General features: G+C 43.3%; 1 protein-coding gene across 3 annotated transcripts in view; it reads right to left on the bottom strand.

Annotated features, from left to right (window-relative positions):
• The window catches only part of FIP1L1 (factor interacting with PAPOLA and CPSF1), a 69,246-nt gene that overhangs the window by 26,772 nt on the left and 18,199 nt on the right, over nucleotides 1-24,275 (bottom strand). For 2 of the 3 annotated variants that reach the window (XM_073583535.1, XM_073583536.1), the window contains exons 11-14: nucleotides 22,646-22,693; nucleotides 11,595-11,621; nucleotides 10,173-10,227; nucleotides 4,511-4,566 (exon numbers count right to left, since the gene is read on the bottom strand). In XM_073583535.1, the coding sequence (XP_073439636.1) occupies nucleotides 4,511-4,566; nucleotides 10,173-10,227; nucleotides 11,595-11,621; nucleotides 22,646-22,693 (186 nt within the window). The remainder of the gene's footprint in view (nucleotides 1-4,510; nucleotides 4,567-10,172; nucleotides 10,228-11,594; nucleotides 11,622-22,645; nucleotides 22,694-24,275) is intronic. The other variant, XM_073583537.1, reaches the window with a different exon arrangement.

Genomic DNA, 24,275 nt, shown 5'->3' with positions numbered 1-24,275 from the left:
TTTGGAATGCAGACTTTGATGGAATGGTCTGCGGGTGTCATGTTGCGTTTGGAGAGCCCCTGATGTACCTAAACAGTGGAAACCCCCCACAAGTGACCCCATTTTGGAAACTAGACCCCCTAATGAACTTATCTAGATGTGTGGTGAGCACTTTGAACCCCCCAGTGCTTCACAGAAGTTTATAACGACCGGGCGTGAAAATAAAAATATCGTATTTTTTCAACAAACATCATCTTTTAGTCCCCATTTTTTTTTATTTTCCCAAGGGTAACAGGAGAAATTGGACCCCAAAAGTTGTTGTCCAATTTGTCCTGAGTACGCTGATACCTCATATGTGGGAGAAAACTACTGTATGGGCACACGTCGGGGCTCGGAAGGGAAGTAGTGACGTTTTGGAATGCAGACTTTGATGGATTGGTATGCGGGTGTCATATGCGTTTGGAGAGCCCCTAATGTACCTAAACTATTGAAACTCCCCACAAGTGACCCCATTTTGGAAACTAGACCCCCCACCGAGCTTATCTAGATGTGTGGAGAGCACTTTGAACCCCCAAGTGCTTCACAGAAGTTTATATAACGCCTGGGCGTGAAAATAAAAAAAACATTTTTTTCCGCAAAATTATATTTTTGCCCCCAATTTTTTATTTTCCTAAGGGTAACAGGAGAAATTGGACCCCAAAAGTTGTTTTGTAATTTGTCCTGAGTAGGCTGATACCCTACATGTGGGGGTAAAACACTGTTTGGGCACATGGCAGAGCTTGGAAGGGAAGGAGCACCATTTGACTTTTTCAACGCAGAATTGGCTGGAATTGAGATCAGACGCCATGTTGCCTTTGGAGAGCACCTGATGTGCCCAAACAGTGGAAACCCCCAATTATAACTCCAACCCGAACCTCAACACACCCCTAACCCTAATCTGAGCCCTAGCCCTAACCCTAGCCCTAACCCTAACCCTAGCCCTAACCCTAACCCTAGCGGGAAAATGGAAATAAATACATTTTCTTTTAGTTTTATTATTTTTCCCTAACTAAGGGGGTGATAACGGGGGGTTTGATTTACGATTTATGGCGGTTTTTATGTTTGGCGGCTGTCGCACGCTAAAAGACGCTTTTTATTGTAAAAATAGTTTTTGCATCACCACATATTGTGAGCTATAATTTTTCCGTATTTTGACCCACCGAGTCATGTGAGGTCTTATTTTTTGCGGGACGAGTTGACGTTTTTATTGGTACCATTTTCGGGCACGTGACATGAATTTCTTTTGGGGGGGGTGCGTTTACACCGTTCCGCGTGCGGTAAAATTGATAAAGCGGTTTTATTCTTCAGGTCAGTACGGTTACAGCGATACCTCATTTAGGTCGTTTTTTTATGTTTTGTCGGTTTTTTGCAATGAAAACTATTTTATATAAAAAATAATTATTTTTGTATCGCTTTATTCTGCGAGCTATAACTTTTTTATTTTTTTGCGGATGATGCTGTATGGTGGATCGTTTTTTGCGGGACAAGATGACGTTTTCAGCGGTACCATGCATATTTATATGCGTCTTTTTGATCGCACGTTATTGCACTTTTTGTTCGGTGGTATGATAATAAATCATTATTTTTTGCTTCGTTTTTTATTTTTATTTTTTAAGGGGTTCGCTAAAGGGGTTAACTAATGGGACAGTTTTATAGGGCAGGTCATTACGGACGCGGCGATACCAAATATGTGTACTTTTATTGTTTTTGGTTTTTTTTATTTTGAAAAAATGGATTTATTGGGGAATATTTTTTTTTTTTTTTTACTGATTTATTTAGCGATTTTTTTTAAATTATTTTTAACACTTTTTTTTTTTTTTACTTTATTACCTTGTCCCAGGTGGGACATCGCTGTCCTGTGACAGATCGCTGATCTGTCACATCACAGATCACTGTGACAGATCAGCGATCTGTCACAGGCACTGCTGCAGACTTCCTCATGCCTGCGCTTTGCAGGCACTGAGGAAGCCAGCTTCCTCAGGCCCCCGAAGGCCCCCGTCGCCATCTTGGATCCGGGGGCCTGTAGGGAAAGAGCCCCCCGCAGCAGCGCTGCACATTGCGCTGCCGTGGGGGGCTCAGGGAAGCACGGAGGGAGCCCCCTCCCTGCCGATGCTTCCCTTTAACCCCAGGTACACCGCGATCGCGTTTGATCGCGGTGTGCAAGGGGTTAACGTGTCGGGGGCGGTCCGTGACCGCCCCTGACACATTGTGCCGGGTGTCAGCTGTGATAATCAGCTGACACCCGGCCGCGATCAGCGGCGCTCACCACGTGGGCGCCGCTGATCGCGATGACGTAATATTCCATCCATGGTAATTAGGTCCATGGTCACATGGACGGAATATTACGTCAATTGTAGGTAAGGGGTTAAACATTTAAAAAAAAAAAAAAATTTAATGGAAAAAAGCAGCAATTCAAATTTTTATTTAGGCTGTGTGCCCACGTTGCTTTTTTAAGCGTTTCCGCAGCGCTTTTAGTCAAGCGTTTCTGCTGCGGAAACGCTTAAGAAAAGCATCCATTGGAAACATAATGGAATCCGCACATGTTGTGCTAATGGTGCGTTTTTTTCCGCTGCGGAAACGCCAAGCGGAAAAAAACGTAGCATGTTTATTAATTTTGCGTAAACACACGCGTTTCCGCATACATACAATTGTATTGCAAAAACGCTTAGGAAAACGCATGCTAAAACGCTTAACAAAAGCGTCAAAAACGCTTACAAAAGCGCGTCATAAAACGCATGCGTTTTCCCGGGAAGAGGGAATATTCTGCATGAAAAACGCTACGTGGGCACTAGAGTTGAGCGACTTTGGTCGGATCGGGTTTCGTGAAACCCGAATGAAACAAAATACGTTTCAGATGAAACTGGTCCGACTAGAGCAAAACAAAGTCGGCGTTTCGTCCGAAACCCGACCCCAATGCAAGTCAATGGGAAATAAAAGTCGGACGAAACTCCGACTTTTTTTGCTCTAGTCGGACGAGTTTCATCTGAAACGTATTTTGTTTCATTCGGGTTTCACGAAAAAAAAAAAAAAAAAAAAAAAAAATATATATATATATATATATATATATATATATATATATATTTTTTTTTTTTTTTTTTTTTAAGGCAATTGCAATTTATATATTTGTCTACAAGTTCATACAAATATATAACATTTAGTTATGGGAACACAATATTTTTTATTATGGTTGCTCTGATAGAATTGACCAATTGTGGTACATACATTTTGTTTTGCTGTTATTAACTATTGATACACATCGATATATGCGGTTATTTTTGGAGGAATTCCTTGCTTATAAGTGACGGCGTATATTTATGATTGGTTTTAATTATGCATTTTTGGCTGCAGTATAGAGGGGCATCATGGTTCTACTATGGAGCTCCTAAGTGGCCAAGCTCCCCAGGAGGACCAATATGGCAATTAAGAGTCCTTCAGCAGACCCCGACTGCCATAATAACCCATCGCACGCTGACCCTGACATTTAAATGCTGCTGTGAGAGTGACAGAAGCTGCGGTTACATGCAGATTAAGCGCTGTGGAATATGATCGCGCTCTACAATCAATGGATGATAATAAAATCTGCCTGGCATGAGGAAGAATTAGCTTTTGAGCCTGTTTCATACGTTCAAACTATGACAAAAATGTAAGTTATAGGTTGAGATGAGTTAATAGTTAGTTTTCAAAGACCTATAATTCCATCAATTGGTGATAAATATTAGTAAGAAAAAGCTGCTTATGGGGGATTTCAGTGACATGCAGCAGGTTCCGTAAAAACTAAGACACACAGTTAGGATTTTGCTTTGCTTGCCAGTTCAAATGGTCATTACATGACCGCTCATTTGTGATTTCGATAATTCTGGTCATGTCTAAATTAGCATCTTGTTCTACTTTCTCTAGTAGTGATGTGCATGCTTGTGATCAATTACTATTAGCATTCAAGTGAACATCAGTCGAACAGGCAAGCAGAGCTGAATCCTGACAGTATACGTAACACGGTTTGGATTCGTGATCACACAGTTACTGTACAAGTTGCCTCTGTGCCACAAACAATCGCCGTGACGTACCTATAGGTCATCGGTTCGAAACCCCTGTATGACCATGACATATAGCTATGTCAAATGTCATGAAAGGATTAAAGTGACCTGTTTCTAGATACTATACCAGACACTTCTCTCCAGAGTATAAAAACCATGACTCCTAAGATCGATTTCACTTGGAAAATCATATCTGGTGTCGATTTTCAAGGGAAACTATCCACTTATCCAGCACTATAATGAGTTGAAGTTTTTTACATACAGAAATCAGCAGCCAAAGCTGACAGCATTTTCTCCAGCTGGACATTTACGCTAAAAATGCTCTGGTGAAGGAGCACCCTATTGTTGTTTACACATCAAGCATATAAGAATTTAGGCAAAATAGGATTTTGAGTAGCCATAATACTTTAAGGAGTTGAGACATTTTTAACATTGTTAAATAAAAAATGTCCACTTACCACTACCATATGGGAATGCTGGCGTGGAGCGTCCGTCATATGCAGAAGAATGCCCACTAGAAGCAGAGAATATAAGTGACTATATACTACTACTACTACTACTACTACTACTACTACTACTACTACTACTACATGTCACAAGATTTAGTGCAAGATTAAAAGGTTTCCCTGGGAATGGGGTCCCATAAATACAAAGCTCACCCATTTGTGTATAGTTACATTAGACCAATGTACAAGTGCTTCTCACTAAATTAGATCATCAAAAGGTTCATTTATTTCCGTTCTTCAATACAAAAAGTGAAACTCATTATATAGAGTCATTACAGACAGAGTGATCTATTTCAAGTGTTTATTTCTGTTAATGTTGATGATTATGGCTTACAGCCAATGAAAACCCAAAAGTCGTTATCTCAGCAAATTAAATTAACAAAAAAACACCTGCAAAGGCTTCCTGAGCATTTAAAAAGGTCCCTTAGTCTGTTTCAGTAGGCTCCACAATCATGGGGAAGACTTGACTGATGTCCAGAAGGCAGTCATTGACACACTCCACAAGGAGGGTAAGCCACAAACGGTCACTGCTAAAGAAGCTGGCTGGTCACAGAGTGCTATATCCAAGCATATTAATGGAAACTTGAGTGGTGGGATAAACTGTGGTAGAAAAAGGTGCACAAGCAACCGGGATAACCGCATCCCTTAAAGGATTGTTAAGAAAAGGCCATTCAAAAATTAAGGGGAAATTCACAAGGAGTGGACTGCTGCTGGAGTCATTGCTTCAAGAGCCACCACACACAGACTTACCAAGGACATGGGCTACAAGTGTCGCACACCTTTTGACAAGCCACTCATGACCAATAGACAACGCCAGAAGCGTCTTACCTGGGCCAAGGAGAAAAAGAACTGGACTGTTGCTCAGCGGTCCAAGATGCTGTTTTCAGATGAAAATAAATTTTGCATTTCATTTGGAAATCAAGGTCCCAGAGTCTGGAGGAAGAGGGGAGGCGACAATCCAAGCTGCTGGAGGTCTAGTGTGAAGCTTCCACAATCAGTGAGAGTTTGGGGAGCCATGTCATCTGCTGGTGTAGGTCCACTGTGTTTTAGCAAGACCAAAGTCAGCGCAGCCGTCTACCAGGAAATTTTAAAGCACTTCATGCTTCCCCTCTACCAACAAGCTTTTTTGGAGATGGAAATGTTATTCTCCAGCAGGACTTGGCACCTGTCCACACTGCCAAAAGTACCAATACGTGGTTTGCAAACAACAGTATCACTGTGCTTGATTGGCAGCAAACTCATCTGACCTTAACTCCATAGAGAATCTATGGTGTATTGTCAAGAGGAAAATGAGACACACCAGACCGTGGCCACAATGCAGACGAGCTGAAGGCTGCTATCAAAGCAACCTGGGCTTCCATAACACCTCAGCAGTGCCACAGGCAGATCACCTCCATGCCACGCTGCACTGATGCAGTAATTGATGCAAAAGGAGCCCCGACCAAGTATTGAGTGCATTTACTGAACATACATTTCAGTAGGCCAACATTTCGGATTTTAAAATAATTTTTCAAGCTGGTGTTATAAAGTATTCTAATTTACTGAGATAATGACTTTTTGGTTTTCATTGGCTGTAAGCCATAGTCATCAACATTAGCAGAAATAAAACACTTGAAATAGATCACTCTGTTTGTAATGACTATATATATAAGATTCACCTTTTGTATTGAAGAACTGAAATAAATTAACTTTTTGATGATATTCTAATTTAGTGAGAAGCACTTGTATGAGTAGTTAGATATGCGGTCCTGCCCCCCAGCCTGGTAAAAGTGCTGCTATATGAACACAATATGGCTGCAGTGAAGCATTATCCTTCATAACTGAGTCCACGGAGCAAGCACCAGATAATGAAAGCGCTCTACACAATCACTGGTGCTATGGATTAAGCCTTACTATGACAAGTTCCTGAACACACAGCAGTAATATTTTACATTTATGCTGGTGAGCTGTGAGATTCAGTAAAGCACAACTTTTACTTAACAGTTCCTGGAAAACCTGTTAAACAAAAGCATTAGGGAGTACTGGAGGGAGTAGATCCTGCACATGGCTTACACCAGCTGCTGCCAAGTGTGATTCAAGATAATAACAAAATCGATAAAACGTCTTTTCTCAATGTGTTTCATGTACATAAAAACTGCAACAACTGCAGTGCTTTCATCACACACTCCAGCGCCTGGCACGTCACCATCACACACAGCAGCGATAACACTCCTTCCACCATTCTCTGCCAGCACAGATCTCTGTATGGCCCTTACTTTATGGGAACCCATCATTAGTCATGCTGCCAAAAGTAGAGGCACCATGGATCAGAGCCTGGCTGAGCAATTGCAGCCAGGTACATTTTCTGAGAAATCCTGGGGCCTTTCAAAGTAAAGTAGTTTGAAAAGCTGGTCAGTGACTACAGGGAGATACACAACTAGGTCACACGTCCCTGATCGGCTTCTACCCAGTCACAGGCACAGTGCCTTGCAAAAGTTTTCGGCCCCCTGGAACTTTTCAACCTTTTCCCACATATCATGCTTCAAACATAAAGATACCAAATGTAAATTTTTGGTGAAGAATCAACAAGTGGGACACAATTGTGAAGTTGAACGAAATTTATTGGTTATTTTAAATTTTTAGTGGAAATTCAAAAACTGAAAAGTGGGGCGTGCAATATTATTCGGCCCCTTCAACTTAGTACTCTGTTGCGCCACCTTTTGATGCGATTACAGATGTAAGGCGCTTGGGGTATGTCTCTATCAGTTTTGTACATCGAGAGACTGAAATTCTTGCCCATTCTTCCTTGACTAACAGCTCAAGCTCAGTGAGGTTTGATGGAGATCGTTTGTGAACAGCAGTTTTCAGCTCTTTCCACAGATTCTCCATTGGATTCAGGTCTAGACTTTGACTTGGCCATTCTAACACCTGGATACATTTATTTGTGAACCATACCATTGCAGATTTTGCTTTATGTTTGGGATCATTGTCTTGTTGGAAGACAAATCTCCATCCAAGTCTCAGGTCTTTTGCAGACTCCAACAGGTTTTCTTCAAGAATGGTCCTGTATTTGGCTCCATCCATCATCCCATCAATTTTAACCATCTTCCCTGTCCCTGCTGAAGAAAAGCAGCCCCAAACCATGATGCTGCCACCATGTTTGACAGTGGGGATGGTGTTTTCAGGGTGATGAGCTGTGGTTGCCTTTTTACGCCAAACATATCGTTTGGCATTGTGGCCAAAAAGTTCGATTTTGGTTTCATCTGACCAGAGCACCTTCTTCCACATGTTTGGTGTGTCTCCCAGGTGGCTTGTTGCAAACTTTCAACAACACTTTTTATGGATATCTTTGAGAAATGGCTTTCTTCTTGCCACTCTTCCATAATGGCCAGATGTGTGCAGTGTACGACTGATTGCTGTCCTATGGACAGACTATCCCACCCAAGCTGTAGACCTCTGCAGTTCATCCAGAGTGATCATGGGCCTCTTGGCTGCATCTCTGATCAGTCTTCTCCTTGTCTGAGATGAAAATTTAAGGGACGGCCGGGTCTTGGTAGATTTGCAGTGGTATGATACTCCTTCCATTAAAATATGATCCCTTGCACAGTGCTCCTTGGGATGTTTAAAGTTTTGGAAATCATTTTGTATCCAAATCCAGCTTTACACTTCTCCACAACAGTATCATGGACCTGCCTGTTGTGTTCCTTGGTCGTCATGATGCTTTCTGTGCTTCAAACAGAACCCTGAGACTATCACAGAGCAGGTGCATATATACGGAGACTTGATTACACACAGGTGGATTATATTTATCATCATTAGTCATTTAGGACAACATTGGATCATTCAGAGATCCACAATGAACTTCTGGAGTGAGTTTGCTGCACTGAAAGTAAAGGGGCCGAATAATATTGCATGCCCCACTTTTCAGTTTTTGAATTTTCACAAAAATTTAAAATAACCAATAAATTTCGTTCAACTTCACAATTGTGTCCCACTTGTTGATTCTTCACCAAAAATTTACATTTGGTATCTTTATGTTTGAAGCATGATATGTGGGAAAAGGATGAAAAGTTCCAGGGGGCCGAGTACTTTCACAAGGCACTGTAAACAGACAACTGACAGCTGTAGCGACGCTGGGAATAGCTGGATTTTCATAGTGTAATGGTGCAGCCAGGTTCTGGTTCATGCTGCCTGTGGTATGGGCAGCACATATTTCATGATAAAAGGAACCGTTCAACAGAAAAATTGCTATTAACCTGCAGATTAACCCCATATTTGCAAATTAGCAACATTTTTTATGGTGACAGGTTCCCTTTAAGTGACAATCCAGTCAGGAGATACAAATGAAACTTAGGTACACACAGTCATTCTAACTTTTATTTCATAAATTAATAATACGCGTGAAAATAAGAAAATTGTGATAGATTTTGGCAAATAAATCTGCTTTTTTCTCTACTAGAATTGATCATTTACTGTCAAAATTCTCAATTCTGAGGTAAAATCTGCATTCAGTGAAGACTTTCCCATTACTGATATAGGAGATGGCGGCTGCTACTGATTACGTTCTATGTAGATGGCAGGAGCTAGAGGCGGAGCGCCTCCCTATCTACCTCTTTTACCTCAGAATTTTGATAATAACCGCGCAATTCAGGCACAAATAGCTATTTTTTTCTCATAAAAATAAGCAAGTTGATAGAATATCTTATGTGTAGTATTGATTTATGAAATCAAAATAAAACCGCTGGTTACGCTTTAAGTCAGCATCTACAGCTGTTGATTACCGGCGATGTATCCTCCTCAGACCGCCATCAGGACACAGCTGCGGCTTTACCTACAGGGATTGAGCTGTGGTCTTAGCCACGCCCCCTGTGGTATCATTGGTCCAGGTTGGGTTTTTGCCCCTCCCCCTGCAGCGCTGTCTCTTTTTATGTAAACCCAGATCCGCCACAGGCTCCCCAGCAGCTCAGTGCATGGAGCGCTCACATCTCATACATTAAATTCAGACGACTAAACCACCGGTAACAGAAAAAGAGATCGGGTCATTTCTGGACATAATACACAGAGACAAAAGAAAACCAGGCAGGGCTTCACAGGAGGACCATCATGGCCTGCAAACTGGGCTGTTAGCAGGCTCCGGTTGCCATTGCAGCCCATTGGCACCCTACTATGATTGCGCTGCGGTGGTGGTGGGGAACCCCACATTGTAGTTAACTGTATGTCCACTTTTGGGAAGAGGTTAATGAAGAGAAGCATAGTATTGGGAATGGTTTTATACCATTGGCTACATAGTTACCCTGAAGAGATCACCATGAGAAGCAACATGTCACAGTCTACACCAAGAACTAAGCATTAAAGTCATGGAGGCATCTCTTACACCAAGGTGTTCCAATCCCATAGACCCAATATAACTGCTTGCCATACTATTACTTATCTAAATTTCCTCAATAGCAAGAATAACTCCTGTGCGAACATCGGAGCAACATTCAGTACCGCACATTTCCAGAAAAACGAGATGAAAAAGGAAATTCTACATTGTCCAGTCTGTGGGTATTAGGCAGGAATCTAGAAACCCAGAGTATTGGTGACAGTGACCAGCAAAAAACTAATGTCTGAGGCAGTAAAACAAATAATATACCTTTCTATTGTAGGTATAAGAGAAGGTGGTGGTCCGCCATGTGGAGGAGGGAAACCTGAAATTAAAATACACCAAGTTATTATAACTAGGAAGTTAGTGTAAAAGTAACAGTCCAAGATAACACCCTGCCAGTGTTAAAGGTAACCTGTCAGCAGAATTGTGCACAGTAGCCTACAGTGTCAGGTCGGCACCATTATACTGATTACAATGATACATTGGTTAATGAAATCCGTCTTGTGGTTGTTGTTTAATCCTTATTTTCAGTTTTGAGTTACTGATATGCTCGTGCTCCGGGGCGGCCTGTGGGTGGGCTTCATGTGGTGCTCTGCTTAGGTATTCATACTGATGGCTACTGACAGGTCACTGATCCCTCACTGACTTGCCCCCCAGTGCACATAATGAATACCTGTACATACTGAAGAAAAAAAAAAAAAAAACTTTCTGCAGGCGGGCGCCAGCCATGGCACCTGCGCTGCAGCATAATCATATGTTTAGTATCCTAGTAATAACTGTTCTTGATGTTAAGAAAAAAATCAATTTGAAAATGGCGCCCGCGCAGTAGCAGCTATAGGTGTGTATAGAGATCTGATAGCTGCTTTTGTGCAGGTGCCAGGAGCACCATCTTGCTGTAGAAAAAAAAGTGTCCTCCATCAAGATGGCGGCGCCTGCGCAGAAGCAGCTCTAGGCATTCTACTGCGAAGGTGGCGCCACCTTGGAAGAGGAATTTTTTCTCTTTTCCAGCAAGATGGCACCGCTTAGGTATTCATTATGCAAACTAGAGGGCTGGTCAATGAGGGGGTCAGTGACCTGTCAGCAGTCTGCATTAAGAATACCTAAGCAGAGACCCACATAAAGAACCCTCCTCCAGGCCCACCCTGCAACACAAGCATATCATTAACTAAAACTGAAAATAAAAATTAAACAACCTCAAGACTGATTTCATCAACCAAGTTATCATTGTAATCAATATAACAGCACCGACCTGACACTGTCTGTAGGATACTGAGCACAATCCTGCTGACAGGTTCCCTATAAGACGATAGCGACCTATGAGCATCTAGTGATCGCATGGTGGAAGAAAAGAGGAGGATGACAGAGGGTGCCTCCCCTGTCTAACCACTTACATGCTGAAATCAGCAGCATCTGAAGGGTTTAATGGCAAGGATCAGAGGTATCCATGATCCCAGCTCTAAGAGCACACCACAATCGTATTGTAAAAAGTTCCTGCAAAGTAAAGTGTTAAGGACCCCTCTTAATGAAGGCAAAATGTGACCTTAAATCCCACATTTGCCAGTTTAACACAACTTATACCTCAACCTTATAACCAAAATGTGTGAACACAGCCTCATAGCCGCTCACTGTGCAACAAGTGGAGGAAACAGGCTGGTATCACAGACCATCCGTCCACAGGAACATGCTTACCTGGAGGTGGCACGGTGATGGGTATACCTAGGGAAAGAACAAACACAATCATTAATTCTGCACCAATACAAGCAGTTAATTATCTTTTAGAATTCCATCCTTCAGTCTTTCATGTGTTTTTTCAAGCCAAACACAGGAGTGGATACAAAAGAGGAAATGTATCTGTCTGCCGGTCATTTCGCTCCTTCTCTTGATCCATTTCAGCCTTTGGTTCAAAAAACTGCATCAAATGAGGTCCTGTCACCGGGTGGGGGTGTAGTGTTTGTTGCTCTTTATTTTATTCCTGATACCCCGAATGTTCAGGGTTCTTTTTTTACATCCGCCATATAGTTTCAGGAAGGCTTATTTGGTGCTAATGGTCTAGTCTTTACTATGAAGGGGGGGCTAGATCACAGGGTAATTATGCTAAGCAGCCTAAAGATATGTTTTAGAGAATATGTGAGCCAAGCTCCCATGGCAAAGACAATTATTCAACAAAAAGTAAATAAAAAAGCATGTACCTCTGGAACGATACGGCAGATCAAAATAATACTGTGTTTTCTCAAAAATAAGACCTACCCCGAAAATAAGCCTTAAAGGGAACCTGTCAGCACTTTTGGCCAATATAAGATGCAGCCGCTGCCTTTCAGGGCTTAATCTGCAGCATTCTATAATGTTGTAGATAAGCCCCCAGTCCGACCTGAAAGAGAAGAAAAATAAGTTTTATTATATTCACCTGTGGGGCGGTCCGGTGAAGTCCGGTTCGATGGGTGTCGCGGGTCTGGCACCTCCCATCTTCTTGTGATGCTGCCCTCCTGCTTGCGTTATCACTCCCTGGCATCGCGGTCCTGTGCAGGCGTACTTTTCTGCTCTGTTGAGGGCAGAGGAAAGTACTGCAGAGGTCTGGAGCCTGTGCACTGCAGTACTTTGCTGTGCCCTCAACAGGGCAGATAAGTACGCCTGCACAGGAGCGCGATGCCGGGGAGCCATGAACCAAGCAGGAGGGCAGCATCACAAGAAGATGAGAGGCGCCGGACCCGGCCCTGCGACACCCATTGGACCGGACTGCCCCCACAGGTGAGCATAATAAAACTTATTTTTCTACTCTTTCAGGTCGGATCGGGGGCTTATCTACAGCATTATAGAATGCTGTATATCAGCCCTGAAAGGCAGCGGCCGTATCTTATAGCAGCCAAAAGTGCTAATAGGTTCACTTTAACATGATTTCACAGGATTTTACAGTATGCTTGAAATATAAGCCCTACTAAAAAAATAAGCCCTAGTTATAGGACTAATGCTTGGGGGGAGGGGTGGGGGCGGAGTAAACTAATCAATTGCCCAATACCGGCAATAATAGGAACCCCCACCACTTACATTCAGAGGTTAAAACTGCTTAAGGACCTTTGGTGACAAAAAGTCCTTTCACTGCAGGAGTCTAGAGGAAGTGAAGAGGAGATAGGCTGGTTTGCAGGGCCAGCATTAGGGGATAAAACTGGGCAATTTCTCAAGGACCAAACTCTTGGGGGCCCTCAGCATTTCTCTTCTGAGGTTAAGATTGCTTGACGACCTGTGGTGACATCATAGTCATGTGACCATTATATTACCAAAGATCTTTTAAAGGGAACCAGTCACTTGAATAAACGCAATTAATCTGCAGACATGGGCTTAACCTGCAGGTTAATAGCATTACTAACCTGCCCGGCACCTGCGCTTAGCCGAACGCTGCAGGGAGTAAATAGATTTTCTTCTCCTTGGCAGCATTCGAGTTTCAGTGACGGGGGCAGCACCGCTTCAGTTACTGCCCCGCTTCAGTTACCACACTCCTGGCCCGGACTGTCAGCCAGTCCCAATGCTGAGCCAGAGTCAGTCAGAGCCAGGGGCACGGTTAAGGGCCCGTTACACACAGCGATCTCGCTGATTTTGTGACACATCAGCGATCTCTCCAGCGAGATCGCTGTGTGTGACATCCAGCAGCGATCGGCCCCCCCTGCGGGGTTATTGCTGATCGTGCTGGGCCATTTTTTCCATCGCTGGTCTCCCACTGGCCAGCGCGCATCGCTGCGTGTGGCAGCGGGAGCCAGCGATGAGCGACGCTGCAGGCTGGTTACCAATGTAAACATCGTGTTTCTAAGGGCTGCGGGGCCCTTAGGAACCCGATGTTTACCCTAGATACCAGCGTGCAATGCAGGCAGGGCGGGAGGTGGAGGCAGAGCGGCGCACAGACCGGAATAGCAGATAGCAGAGCTACGCCGGTCTGTCTGTGCGCCGCTCTGCCTCCACCTTCCGCCCTGCCTGCAGTGCACGCTGGTATCTAGGGTAAACATCGGGTTCCTAAGGGCCCCGCAGCCCTTAGAAACACGATGTTTACATTGGTAACCAGCTTGCTCACTGGTCCTGATCCCTGGAGGGGCTGTCTATGTGACAGCTCACCAGCGATCAGCTAGCAATGTCCCAGCGATCCCATCCACGTCGGATTGTGGGTGGGATCGCTGGGACATCGTTATGTGTAACGGTACCCTTACAGTCGCCACTCTGTATACTTAGCTAAGTGCGGACAGGTTAGTAACGCTATTAACCTGAAGATTAACCCCATATCGGAAACCTAATAGCAGTTTTTTTGGTGACAGGTATGTACCGTATGCAATTTTCATGCGCATGTGCCGTGTGTGCATTTTCATGTCTATGCTCACTGTGTGCATCCCCTGAAAATAAGCCCTAACCCATCTTTTGGAGCAAAAAACAACTTAAGACCCCATCTTATTTTCTGAGAAACACAGTAATAATATTATTAGCTTGCTCAGTGGAACAGTGGCCACGTTGACCTGGTGACAGGTCCTCTAACCATTTCCTGTGATGCCCTTGGAAACTGGAATGTTCAATAATGACTGTGTTGATCTGACCAGCAAAGGGAAGGAAATGTTTAAGGAACACCAAGAGTGCCGATACAACATAAGCTTTATAAATGGTAACAACTACACACTTGATAAGACTTTCAGTCTCCATTTTCCTACTGCTTTGAGTCTACAGGCCATGCACATGCCACACACTGAAATTATCCAGAATCAATGTGTAATCATTCTTGTTTCATTAGGTAAAATCATTTAAAATTAAAATTGGTTTCCAAGCAACATGAGTTTACCACAGTTTTAGCTGAAGCTTTTCAGCACTCGCAGATTTGTAAGCTCTTGATAAAACGTCCTGGATATTACAAAGTGTACAGTGAGTCATTAGCGATAATTACTAGTACGGTAAATGTGGCCACGGTGGTGATCAGGTGATTCACGTGGTTCCTGCTGCTGGGCAAACAGCTTATTTGTCTGCCCCCTGGAAGGCAAATGTAGCATTACATGCAGCCTTTCATAGATGCCCGAGTGGGCCAGAATAGAACAGTAGAGCAGCGCTCGGTTCTGGCTCATAGAGGGGTGGGAGAGCAGGAGACCCCTGGTTCTTTGTTGTCCCTAACAGGACGATAGACAGAAGCGGTTCTCATGAGACAACCCAAAAAACCCCGATCTTATTCACAAGAATAATTAGTCTAGAATAAAATAGTTCTCACAAGCCAAAGAAGGGTGAAGCAGCAGCAAGGTCCCTGCCATGAAGGGTGCATCTGCCCCATCTGAAGCACAACATTAAAAAGGAGTCTCTCTCCGGGTTTTTCAAGCACACTGTCCTCCAATGAACAGGTAAAACATTTGTTCATCCGGTGAAATGACCTTTTGGTGTGTTAAGAGGATCTGTGCTGCTGAGAACAAAAACAGCATATGTGCACAATACCATCTATTACTAATTGTTCTTTGCACTAAATGCAGTCTACTTGTCTAAACAGCATTCTGAAAAGGTTGTCAAGTACTTTTATATCGACGGGCTATCATTAGGATAGGTCATCAATATCAGATCATGGGGTGTGATACCCGGCACACTCGCCGATCAGCTGTTCCTGGTGGCGGTCAGATGTGATTAGTTGCGGAGCGGAAGAGCACAAACTCCAACTATATAGTGGCCATTAGCGGGTACTGCACACACCTGCCTGCAATATAAAAGGACTTGACCACCCCATTAAACTACTTCCAGTCTACTTAAAGCAAACACAAGGACCATTTCAATCGACAAACAAGTGTTTTGCTCATTAACTGCAATGATTATTGGGAAAGTGTTCTTAGAAGCACTCACAAACATTCACAATAATTGTGCAGTGTGGGGCATGCAGTAAAAAGGTTGTGAAAGAGACTGGATTAGATCAGAGCAAACCGCATTATGGAAAACTGCTTTAAAAAAAAAAAAGTGTTCCACGTTTCGCAAAATGTTTTTCGTAGGCTGCAGAAGCTATATTATAAAAAAACAAAACCAAACCATAACGGTTCAAGCGCTTTGTGTGTGTTGATGTCATGTCCACCAAGTTGCAGCCAGTGAGCCCAATAGCTCTGAGCTGCTCGTGGAGTCAACACGGCCACAGCAGCGAGCTGACTGATTGGCTGCAGCGCTGGCAATGTGACATCAGTGCTATGGTGGAGGCTCAGAAATGGACCTGAGGAGGGAAAGTAATGCTCTATTTAATTTAATAGCCAACAAAGCCTATGATAACTTTCTAACAGACAGCACACCCCTTTAAGCCTAACAATAGATTCTGCTGAAACATTACAAAGCAAGATGTCATTACTTTATTGATCTAATGTAGGTTTTCTGACTCAGATCAAGAAATCTTTCGATGTTCGCTGAATAGGCAATGTCTTCACCTCTCCACTGGTGATCTTTATCAACTTTTATGAAAAAAAAGCCTAGCTGAGCCATAAATGCCTAAGACCGGAACAGAAAAGTAAAGATGTTATGTGGCCTGCACAAGGGACAGTCCAGGAGAAATCCTTCCAGACCGTGCAAAGCAACATTTTCACAAGGTTGGCCACTATTACAAAAGACATAAAGGCGCTCAAACAAAACAAAAACAAAAAAAATACAGCACTGAAAAGTCAATTCCTTACAAAAAAAAAAAAACTTATTAAAAGGCTAAGGATACCTTAGTTAAGGAAAAAGGATTTTTACATGTTAGTGGTTACCTTTAGTTGCTACAACTGATGACAAGATTCAGTCTACAAAGCTCATTCATTTTCAGACCCCTAAGGGTATGTTCCCACGTTGCGTACTTGCAGCGCTTTGGATGCAGCGGAAACCCCGCTTCGCCCAAAGCACCGCCCCGTTGTACGCGCGGTGAAACCTCATGTGCTCATTGAACACATGCAGAATCATCGTATCGTATCCATAGACTGAGTTATTTATCTTGTGGAGACGGAGCGTCTCCGCAAGATAAATAGACATGCTGCGGTCTGGAAAGACGCACCGCATGTCTGTAATTTCAGGTGTGTTACCCGCGTCCCTGCACGCATAGTGGAGATGGGATTTCATAAAATTCCCTCCACTATGCTGTAACATTTGGACGCTGCTGCTGTACACAGTGTTCAATCCGCAGCAAATCCTGAAAGCATACCCTACGTGGAAACACACCTTTATATGCAAGTTGCAGTCTGATCCCACCGTTGTGGGAGTGTGTCTCCCAGTAATACAGGCTGGATGAAAGGTCTGTGTATTCAAGGTGCTGCGGTCTGCATTGCTCATGTCAGCACATCTGCTATCCTGCACTTTTCCTTTTCATCTGTGTCGGTTCCTTATTTGCAGTCTGTTTTCTCAGACATCACTGACACTGTAGATACTTTCTACTCTCTCAGTCTTATGGAGATCTGTTAACAATGCCCTCCTGGCTGCTACCTCTTAAAACTCATTCAGACGTCCATGAAACCCAGTCTGAGCATTGACCGCAATGCATGAACTGACCATGGGTCTCTCAACCTGAACGTGATAACTTCATATATGTCTATAAGGCTGTTTAGTTCAAGTCAGGAGACCCATGGACAGTCTTATGCATTGTGGTCCGCTTGGAAAGAGTTTCAAGAGACCTAACAGAGAAGAGATGGGGAAAAAGAGCTGTAAAACCTAGAAGCTGACAGATTTGCAGACACCATACAGCTAAAGTAGAAGTAGGCAAATGAACAAGTGTCCGCAGACAGCTATCTTCATTAACTTACCCATACAAAGCAATGCTCAGCCGAGTGTTCCTGTGTACCCCATCAGTCTCGGCCAGATACCAGGCAGAAATTTAACTTGCAGAGAACAAAAGGATCAGGCGTTGGAAATCCAATAGGCCGGATCCTTCTCGCTCTCTCCTGGCATCAGCTGTCAGGGACAGAATCGGGAGGCCCCCCCATACAGATTATCTCATCGGACAATCCCACTGATATTGGCAGATTAAGCTACCTTTAGTCTGTGTATAGGTGTTACACTGGAGTGATTACCAGGGTCCAGGAGTTTTTATGGAATAACGTACCTTAATGGGGTTATCTGGCCTATAATGAAAAGTATGCATTCATTCTGTGCGACTGCTGACTTGTACATTTTCCTAGAGTATGCACTGGGCAGGTTTCGCCAGTGTGTGTTCCACTTGTATTGAGTGATGCTTCTCCCAACAGACAGATCCTGGCCTGAAGTGTGCATATCGCATATTTGACTGCCATTCCTGGCGCAGACACTGGCAAGTCCTTGCAGCGCACATTGCATGCATTGGGAGAATTCACAATTCTGCAGAATTTTCGTTCTACACCAGACAACCTCTTTAATGTCATCTTCAAAAAGCGTCAGTTCCATCCTACATGGCTGGTTTGGTGGATGATACTAATGGGGACAAACTGTAATCCTGCTTGCATAAGGATAACACTCTAAAGGACATCTCAGATTGCGGTCAGTAGAGCTAGGAGACCCCTATACACATTAGAAGGTCTCGCCATCACTGCCACTTGGTGATTACAATCAACAAAAGAGTCAGAAAAAAAAAACAAAGTATAGAGGTGTTCCAATATAAATATACAGTGTCTAGAAAAAGTACTTAAACCCCATGAACCTTTTCACATCTTTTCATGCTACACCTACAAACTTAAATGTTTTAAATTGAGAGTTTATGTGATATACTAACACAAAGTAGCCAGTATTTGTTAAGTGTAAGGCTATGTGCCCACGTTGCGATTTTTAAGCGTTTTTGCCGCGATTTTCGGCGCAAAAACGTTTAAAAATAGTGTACATGACGCACCCCATGCATTCCTATGGCATTCCGCACATGCTGTGCTAATGCTGCGCTTTTTTCCGCGGCGGAAACGCATCGCGGAAAAAAAATCGCAGCATGCTCATTCTTTTGTGCGGAATCGCAAAGAATTGCCGCGATTCCGCACCCATAGGAATGCATGAGAATCGCTTACTTCCTGCATGTGGCTATGCCCACCATGCGGGAAGTTAAGCGTCTCATGTGCGGTTGGTACCCATGGTGTGGAGGAGAGGAGACTGTCCTCCAGGCCCTGGGTACCATACCCCTGTAAAAAAAGAATAAAAAATAAAAAAATCGGGGTATATTTACCTTCCGACGTCCCGAGCTGCATTCCCTGCCTAAGCGTTCCCAGTAATGCCTTGCGGCAAGGTCCTGTGATGACGTAGTCTCATGAGATCGCTATAGTAATGCGAGACCAACGTCATCACAGGTCTCACAAGGCATTACTGGGAACGCTGTTGCCCGGGATGGCAGCGCGGGACGTCGGAAGGTAAATATACCCCGATTTTTTTTATATCATTTTTAACATTTTATCTTTTACTATTGAGGCCGCATAGGCGGCCTCAATAGTAAAGAGCTGCTCACACTTGTCAAACACTGTTTGATGAGTGTGACCAACCTGTCAATCACTTTCCAAGCGATGCTTCAAATCGCTTGGAAAGCGCTTGAGAAAATCGCGGCAAAATCGCGATCAGAATCGCAGTGAAATCGCGCGGAAAAAAAACGCGCAATTTCTGGGAAGGAGTCCGGTTTTTAGTGTGCGTTTTAAAACGCTACGTGGGCACATAGCCTTAAGGAAATGATACATGTTTTTCTAAATATTTTTAAAAAATATAAAATTTAAAATTGGGACATTCATTTGTATTCGGCTTGAGTCCATAATAATCTTTATTAATAATAATCTTTATTTTTATATAGCGCTAACATATTCCGCAGCGCTTTACAGTTTGCACACATTTCATCACTGTCCCCGATGGGGCTCACAATCTAAATTCCCTATCAGTATGTCTTTGGAGTGTGGGAGGAAACCCACGCAAACACGGGGAGAACATACAAACTCCTTGCAGATGTTGTCCTAACCACTGAGCCACCGTGCTGCCCTAGCAGCTCAAGTCCTCGTGCTAGAGAGACCTGCAGATGAGAAGAGACGTACAGCTCCGCCTCCACCCCCCTTAAAGCCACATGGGATGCCTAACACCAAATGACCACATGTGAGTGTACTTTCTTCGTTCATCCACTTTGTTTTATACTTGTCTAATGTACATATCTTATGTCTCAATTTTATAGCAACTTTTATCTGTAATCACTGCCCTACCTTTTCGGGGAATAAATGATTTACTATTTAGTCTGCCTCCATGCTCTAAGAATCGAACTATACGCCTTTGTTAGATAATCGCTACTACTTTGTCGGGTTGGCTTCGAACCCCTCCCTTGAGTCTATAACTTAAGCGGAGAAACCAGGAGCTGGTGGCAGCGCGTTGTGTACGGTTATTGCGGCTTGCTGGCAGTCCAGAAGGGTCTTATATTGCTGAATGAGGGGCTGCGGCCACAGCATTGATAATTCCCTCACTGCAAAAGCCTAATCGCCGGTTCACAACAAGCAGCCCGTCCGGCGACTAATTATCCTAGGTGCAGTTCCCTGACTGACCTGAGGGTAAGGGGGGCTCCGGAGAGCTGCGAGTTCCAAAGGGGAACTGAGGAAGTGGGATATACATAAATCCCCACAGTACTTAGAAGATGGATAGCAGTGGTGGGGCATCCAAATTAAACCCCCTGCGGCAAATTGTTAGAGCGAGATTAGCTTGCTGGATATTTTTGGTCACATGGTGCCAGTGGTGGGATAACTAAGATAAGCCCCCACGGCGCCTGTGATAGCCGTGTGCTGGCAGTGTGTCGCATCCCTCCGTCCGCTGATACACCGGTGTCAGTGGTGGGATTGTGACATAGTGGTGACACAGGGTCCGCTGTCCGTCACGTTTTGGTGGCAGCGGGACCCCTGTTAGTAGCCGTAAGTGGCGAACAGCGGTGGGCTGTTCGTCACATATTGTTCCATATTTTGTAAGACCACGTTTCACTGCAATTACGGCTGCAACTCTTTTGGGGTATGTCTCTACCAGCTTTGCACATCTAGAGACAAAGGTTTTCCCATTCTTCTTTGAAAACTATTTCTAGCTCAGTGAGACTGGACGGAGGCGTCTGTGAACAGCAATTTTCAAGTCTTATCACAAATTCTAAATGGGATTCAAGTCTAACTTTGGGCCAAACACATACATATGGTTTGATCTAAGTCCTCCATTGTAGCTCTGGCAGTATATTTAGGGTCGTTGTCTTGCTTGAAGGTGAAACTACGCCCCAGTCTCAAGTCTTATGCAGCCTCTAACAAGGTTTCCTCAAGGATTGCTCTGTATTTAGGTTCAGTCATCTTCCCATCAACTCTGACCAGCCTCCCTGTAGCTGCTGAAGGAAAGCATCACCACGTTTGACGGTGGGGGTCAGGGAGATGTGCAGCGTTCGTTTTTCGCATTTAGCAAAAAAGCAGCACGGCGGCCTTGCAGTCTTGGGTTCGAATCCCACCAAGGACAACATCTGCAAGGAGTTTGTATGTTCTCCCCGTGTTTGCATGGGTTTCCTCCCACATTTCAAAGACATACTGATGGGGCTCACAATCTAAATTCCCTATCGGGGAAAGTGATATCTGTGCAAACTGTAAAGCGTTGCGGAATATGTTAGCGCAATATAAAAATAAAGATTATTTAGTCCCAAAAGTTATATTTTGGTCGCATCTGAACACAGAACCTTCTTCCAAGTTAGTTGTGTCCCTTACATATAGCTATTTGCAAGCAGGACTTTTTATGGCTTGCTTTCAAAAATGTTTTTCTTCTTGTCACTAACAATAAGGCCAGATTTGTGGAGTATACAACTAATAGTTGTTCTGTGGACAGATTCTCTCATCTGAGCTGTGGATCTCTGCAGCTCATCTACAGTAACCATGGGCCTCTTGGCTGTGTGTCTAATTAGTGTTCTCCTTGCTTGGGATGTCAGTTAAGGTGGGTGGCCATATCTTGGCAGGTTTGTAATTGTGCCATATTCCTTCCATTTTTAGAGGATGGATTGAAAAGTGCTAAACTAACCCTGCCTCAATCTTCTCTACAACTTTATCCCTGTAAGTTTCATGGAAGCAATAACCATCCAAAAATTAGTGAAAGATGAAAAAATGCATTCTAATAAAATGCTATATAATGGGTCTATAAGTGGACATAGCAGGACAATCACAAAAATTCATGTATATATAAAAGGAGACAGAGAGGTGATCAAAAAAAGTCCAATACTATTAGATATGAAAATCCAAAATTGTAATTTTATTATAATTTATCAGGGATAAGGGAGAGGTGGGGTAAAGGTCAAATGACCACAACAAGCACATGACCAAAATGGGGCACACAACGGGTATGAGGACCAAAGGGTTATAAAATGATTTTAACATAGCATAGTCACATAATTCAAGAATATATTACAATATCCCTACTCACAGTAAAACAACCAGGCGTGGTATACAAAGTATGTGATAGTAACAACAAAGATAGTTAGCTAAATATAAGTATTACCTTTCCTGGTATGTAAATAAGGTCCACCCTAGCGTGCCCCCTAGATTATTTTTTTTTGAGAGCATGACATGCCAGTGACGGATACTACACTACAGATGAGAAGAGAGGGTTTTCTTTTTTGAGGGTGGGAGGTAAAAGTAAAAACTCAGGTTAAGGTAAACTAATGATACTTGGAATCTTGATTGGCAGAAACATCCACAACACACATACTCACAAAACAGCACAAACACCAGTACTCCTTACAAATAGATCAGCAGCATCCATAGATGTGCCTGTCTCAAAGCAAAACAATCTAGAAATCACGAGTAGTAGGAAAGCCACTATACCATATCTAGATGGTTTTTGCATGGAGAAAGATAACTGCAATCCAGATCCTAGAAGAAGGGGAAATAATGGTATGATTTATACAGAAGCGGTCATTTGCAATAATTGTCGACAAGATAACAAAGCTATGAGTATTGGAAGACTGAAATCGATGCATACTGGATGTGCCCATACGGGACTGGTATGCTGCGACGCAGAGGACATGGTTTGATGAGAAGAAAATGACGACCAAGTTATTAAGAAGCAATTACATTCCTGAACAGATGCCACATCTGGAACCATTTTAAAACAATTAGAGAAGACAATGTAGCCTGTGAACCTTCATCTAGGCAATGGTGAACACATCCACACATTACTAACCTAGACCTGTATTCTACGCTGGTATTAGTGTGATCCAAGATCTGCTGACTACTCACCCCCATCATCTACAGCTGTATACAGCAGTGAAGGCGTTAAAGAGAAGTCAGGTCACCTACTCCCGAGTAAATCAAGCCATGCTATTCTTGCAATGAAGAGAATACAGTCTACGGCGCCAACTTCAAAGTGGCTTCTGCTCTCCGAAGAGCTTCCACAGGATGTTTTATATTTGCAATTCTTAATATTTTGGCCAACTCTCCTAGTGAATGTGAGGCAACAACTGGACCCTGTTCCCCTTCTCATCTGAACCAGGGGGTAAGGCAAAATGCTATTTTTGTAACAGCTTTGAAGATAAAATGCTGGATACAGCACAAATAACAGAGGGGCCTATTGGGAGCCAAAGCCACAGGCCTGCATGGTTTGCTGCAGATGTACAGCAAGTATTGATTTACACGGTTAAGAAAAAAAAAGATGAGAAACTTGCTTATGGAGCAGACATTATATGAGCGCAAGCTTTGTAGATCACTGGAAAGCTTCACTATTAATCCTGGAATCACACTTGGAGGATCTGGTGCAGCCAGAAGTGACCTTTGCCTAAAAGAAGGAATAAAAAGTACCTTCCATCAGCACCAGAAACTGTGCGATTATTCAGCCTAAAGTCTTTCTCCACCTTGGCAAATAATTTTGTTTTCTTGCTCCCATGCCTGTAACACTGCAATAGTCTGCATCCAAAAGAATCATCATTTTGTAAATACAGCTCCTAGGCCACGCCATGCTAACTGACACACTAAAGTCTGACTTTTTTGCACAACTTATGGTACTTGTGCAAACCAGCAGATTATTTGCAGAAATATCTGTGAAGGTCTAATTTATCTTAATGCCATTGAAGAAATCAACAGAAACAACCACAAATAAATGAAAATTCAGTTGGAGATTTCTGCACCAAACATGAAGCGTACCAACATACCCTCCCTAACATCCACTCTGCAAGAACTAGGGAGCAAAGACAGAATATGACAGCAGAATTAGACTGGGGTTATTTTATAGTCTTGAAAAAGTGAAATCACAGACATCAGTAACAGGTGAAAAAGGTATATATGAAGATCGGATGACAATGCAAGTTCTCTGTTTCTTCATCAAGGGATCCCGACCCTTCCATGAGTTGAAGCAGAGCGCTGCTCTGTAGGAAGATCCCTCTATGGCAGCTCCGGACCATCCACACTTTACATGCACAGCTATTCACACGTCTGGCCAGACGCATTTATACAGAAAGTG

The sequence above is a fragment of the Dendrobates tinctorius genome, unplaced genomic scaffold (assembly GCF_039654945.1).
Source record: "Dendrobates tinctorius isolate UK_male_01 unplaced genomic scaffold, ASM3965494v1 ptg000079l, whole genome shotgun sequence".
NCBI classification, from domain to species: Eukaryota; Metazoa; Chordata; class Amphibia; order Anura; family Dendrobatidae; genus Dendrobates; species Dendrobates tinctorius.
The sequence above is the reverse complement of the archived record's forward strand: the minus strand, read 5'-3'. Positions and strand labels throughout refer to the sequence as shown.